Consider the following 3,508-nt stretch of genomic DNA (forward strand, 5'->3'; position numbering starts at 1 on the left):
ACGAGGTCACGCATTAGCCTCGTGCTTTTTCGACCCCCTCACAGTTGGTAAGTTGAGTTGGTCAAACAATTACGTTGTAGTTTAATTCATTTTCCAAATATTAATGTAGTACAACATAATTTAATGCCTTTTACCAATATGAATGTGGACAGTGTCGTGTGAACTAATGACGGCAAAGTGCCAACAATACTGGAGCTCAAAATTTGCAGAATCAGTTTATTAATGATGCTTTCTAGTTTTTTTTTTTGTAGATATTCTGCTTTGTTTATAATACATTTGCTGATATTAGAACTGGGAAGCTATGTGATATCGTATTGAGTCCCTTTTTCTTTTTCATGCTTTCCAGTATTTACGGAGCTTTGTACCATTTTCTGTAGGTACAAATGGAAGGGTTTCTTTTGACCCATCTCTTGATATAAGAAGACAGAAGAACGACACCACGCTGTCAAATTATATAAGTGCTAACTAAAGAGTGTTTCTGTATTTGTCAGGTTCAGTTGCGCCATAAAATTGTTAGGTTGCTTGGGTATGATATTTATGCAGAATATGTTGTTGGTTCTAGGATGGCAAAGAGTTCCTCAAAGGTTTGTGGAAGTAACCCTTGGATTTTTAAATCTTGCTTGGTTTCCATATGCTCTTATGCGTTGTCCGAGTGAACTATCTGCTTGTTGTTAAGGTTTTCGAATTCTTGGAGGAATTATCGACAAGTTCATTTGACTTGGCTGCCAAAGAACTTGCTATATTGAAGGAGTTGAAAGTTAGTCCTATTCTGATTGTGTATTGCACTCATTTCCAGATGTCTACTGTATGATTTAATTTCATTTTTTTTAACTCAGACAACAGAGGAAGGAGACGTTCCTTTTGGAATTGAGGACTTGTTTTATTATGTAAAAAAGGCTGAAGAAGATAAGCTCCATCTAGATTTTGGAGCCTTTATAGAGTAGTTTCCTCTTAGCTTAGTTCTGCAAGGATTTTCAAAATACTTCAAGATGCATTTGGTAATGATTATTATTATATTTTCAAAATATAATTTTGTTTATTCAAATGCTGCAGTTGTTCCAGTATGCATTTTTGTCTTATGTTTGACTCTTAATGATCTTATACATGGTACTTAATGTGCAAGATTGAGATTTGAAGAAATAGTCATTGCTGAGGTGTGACATGAGGACGTACGTGTTTTCTCTCTCTTTGATTTGAGCTCTTCTAAACTTATGCGCTATGCGTACTTCGATCTCTACTCTAGGTTCTGCAACTATCTCTCTTTCTGCTGACCTTATCCCAATTGTACTTAACAAACTGTCTCACAACAATGTCATTAATCCAGGAAAGGAAAATACGGCCAGACTTGTGTTTTGCCTCTCCAAAATGGTTAATTATCAGCAAATGCTGCTATACAGGTGATATGCATAGGACTTCTCATTTAAAATTTTCATATATGCGTGTTATCCAAATTCCACATTCCTTACTGGATTTTCTCCGTGCATCATCATTCTATACGGAGGTTCCAGTTGTTCTACTGATGTCTGATATTTTAAAGGGGGATGTTAACTGTTCTGCATTACTGCGATTCTCTGAAGTTGTTACTCTTTTCCATGAATTTGGCTATGTGGTAAGTTCTAAATGTTTTTTTAGCCCAAAGGTACGACTTGCTGAGTTTCTCTCTGTAATATCATCTTCTTGTGTTGTACAGTCATTGGCTCGCATGAACAAGAAGGACTCGTGGCTGTTTTGGTGGAGCCTTTATCTTACCGTGAGTGAAGTTACTTTTTTTTCCGTCTCCTTTAAAAACCATGTACTCCCTCCTTGCACATAAGTAGCACTTATACTTTAGGGCATTGCAAATTAACTGTCACGTGGTACTTTCTTAAATATAATATAACATCCGGTTCCTGAATTTCTGTGAGGTCTTGTTTTGGTACTATATATTATGTTACAAGCTGAATGAAGATGAGAGCAACAATTTTATCTTCTATAATTTGTGATTCTTGTTTTGGTACGTTTGTAATATAACTTCGGTTTGTTTATTGTTTTTCTCTGTAGGCTGCTTTGTGGATCATTCTCGGAGTATTTTCTCTGATACGTTTTCAAGCTGATTATCTCCTTGTTGTAGCAGTGTGTTTGTCCCTCAGCATTGCAAACATTGTTGGCTTTACTAAATGCCGCAAAGGTTAGTGAAATCTGCACAGGTCATTGTTGATTATCTGAACGGCATTAAATGCTACTCCGTAATTTTGTGCTTCCCTTTTTGGTTGCTTAGTTTGAGGGGAACTCTAAGTATTACCTTTCTGGATAGGTGTATGATTACTTAGACACTAGAATGCAATAAGTAAAGATCCTTTTGCATTTCTGTTTGCAAATCAAGTTGCAATTGGGTGGTTCTTCTCTGGAAAAGCCATCAAAATCTAATATGATCTATTGCAAAAGAAAGTTCTGTTATGATGGAAGTTGATAATCATTTTGCGCTATCAGGATACATATTATTTGGGGGCAGCTGTTTGGCTGTTGTTGGTGCTTTTCAATTCCTTGCCTAGTTTCTGTTTGCATTTCTGTTTGCATTTCTGTTGGTGCTTTTCAATTCCTTGCAATTGCTAAATGTTGATTGACCATCCCTTCTCTAGTAAAGGTATTGCATTAACTTGTGAAGGTCTAAGGGCAACTGCTAATATATACATATAGGTGTTGAAGAGGGAATAATTTGGCCCTCTTTGATGAGGAAATGAGTGTGCAAGTCCAATTAGGTATATTCTCAGCATAAATAGTTTAAAACTGGTAGATATGTAACCAGATAAAAACTGCGGTTTCTGAAGGGTGTTAAAGTCCAGTATTTCTTAATTAATATCTTTCAATCAGTATATTGATATTTGAAGTTTCAATAAATTCGTTATAAAACTGTGCTGTTTATTGTTTCTTAGACTTAAATGTGCCTAAATTGAAAAAAAAGAAGATGAGAATGAGTCTTAGAAACCTAATACTAAATATATTGAACATGTAAAGGATTTAGAATACCTATTTAGCTTCATTAGTTGAGAGTTGAGAGCGAAAACAACCAACACTTGTTATTTTCTATTTTCCTAGCTGTTTTTAGATCATCTAACCGAAGATAACTTATTTTATGATATATATTATTTTGTTAGGTTTGCCCGTCACTAAGTGGAGATCCTTTCACCGATGAGCAAATTGATGAAATACGAGACAACTGGGCATCATACTTCACCGAACATTTTTTGTAGATAATTAACACTTCATCGATCTCTTTTTGTGGATGTTTCCTGCTATTGAAATCATATATAATTGTCTTATTATATTTTTGGTGAGAATTTGTAACGTACGAAGTGTAAAAGATTAGTTATGATCAACTTGAAACTATGTAGGCGGTTTGTTTTTGTAAACATATGATGGTGGTATTATTATATGTAAAAATCAAAGTTTCTTAGAAGTTATTGGTGGTTGATGATACTTTTGGAAATTGTATAAATGTGGCGTGAGTACAGGTTCTACATTTTTGGGT

General features: G+C 34.9%; 1 protein-coding gene across 1 annotated transcript; it reads left to right on the forward strand.

Annotated features, from left to right (window-relative positions):
- Nucleotides 1-1,435: 1,435 nt before the first annotated feature.
- Nucleotides 1,436-2,531, forward strand: LOC110786172 (Golgi apparatus membrane protein-like protein ECHIDNA). The gene is made up of 4 exons (XM_056839088.1): nt 1,436-1,609; nt 1,691-1,750; nt 2,041-2,167; nt 2,470-2,531. Exons 1-4 carry the CDS (start codon nt 1,436-1,438, stop codon nt 2,529-2,531), a joined length of 423 nt encoding a protein of 140 aa, XP_056695066.1.
- Nucleotides 2,532-3,508: the final 977 nt, after the last annotated feature.

Source organism: Spinacia oleracea, chromosome 3 (assembly GCF_020520425.1).
Source record: "Spinacia oleracea cultivar Varoflay chromosome 3, BTI_SOV_V1, whole genome shotgun sequence".
In the NCBI taxonomy this organism is placed as follows: domain Eukaryota; kingdom Viridiplantae; phylum Streptophyta; class Magnoliopsida; order Caryophyllales; family Amaranthaceae; genus Spinacia; species Spinacia oleracea.

Excerpts from the sequence above, each read along its gene's own strand:
- LOC110786172 (XM_056839088.1), top strand. The coding sequence starts at position 1,436 with ATGCGTGTTATCCAAATTCCACATTCCTTACTGGATTTTCTCCGTGCA. Across the intron at positions 1,610-1,690 it reads TCCATGAATTTGGCTATGTG|TCATTGGCTCGCATGAACAA; the intron begins GTAAGTTCTAAA and ends TGTGTTGTACAG. Across the intron at positions 2,168-2,469 it reads CTTTACTAAATGCCGCAAAG|GATACATATTATTTGGGGGC; the intron begins GTTAGTGAAATC and ends TTGCGCTATCAG.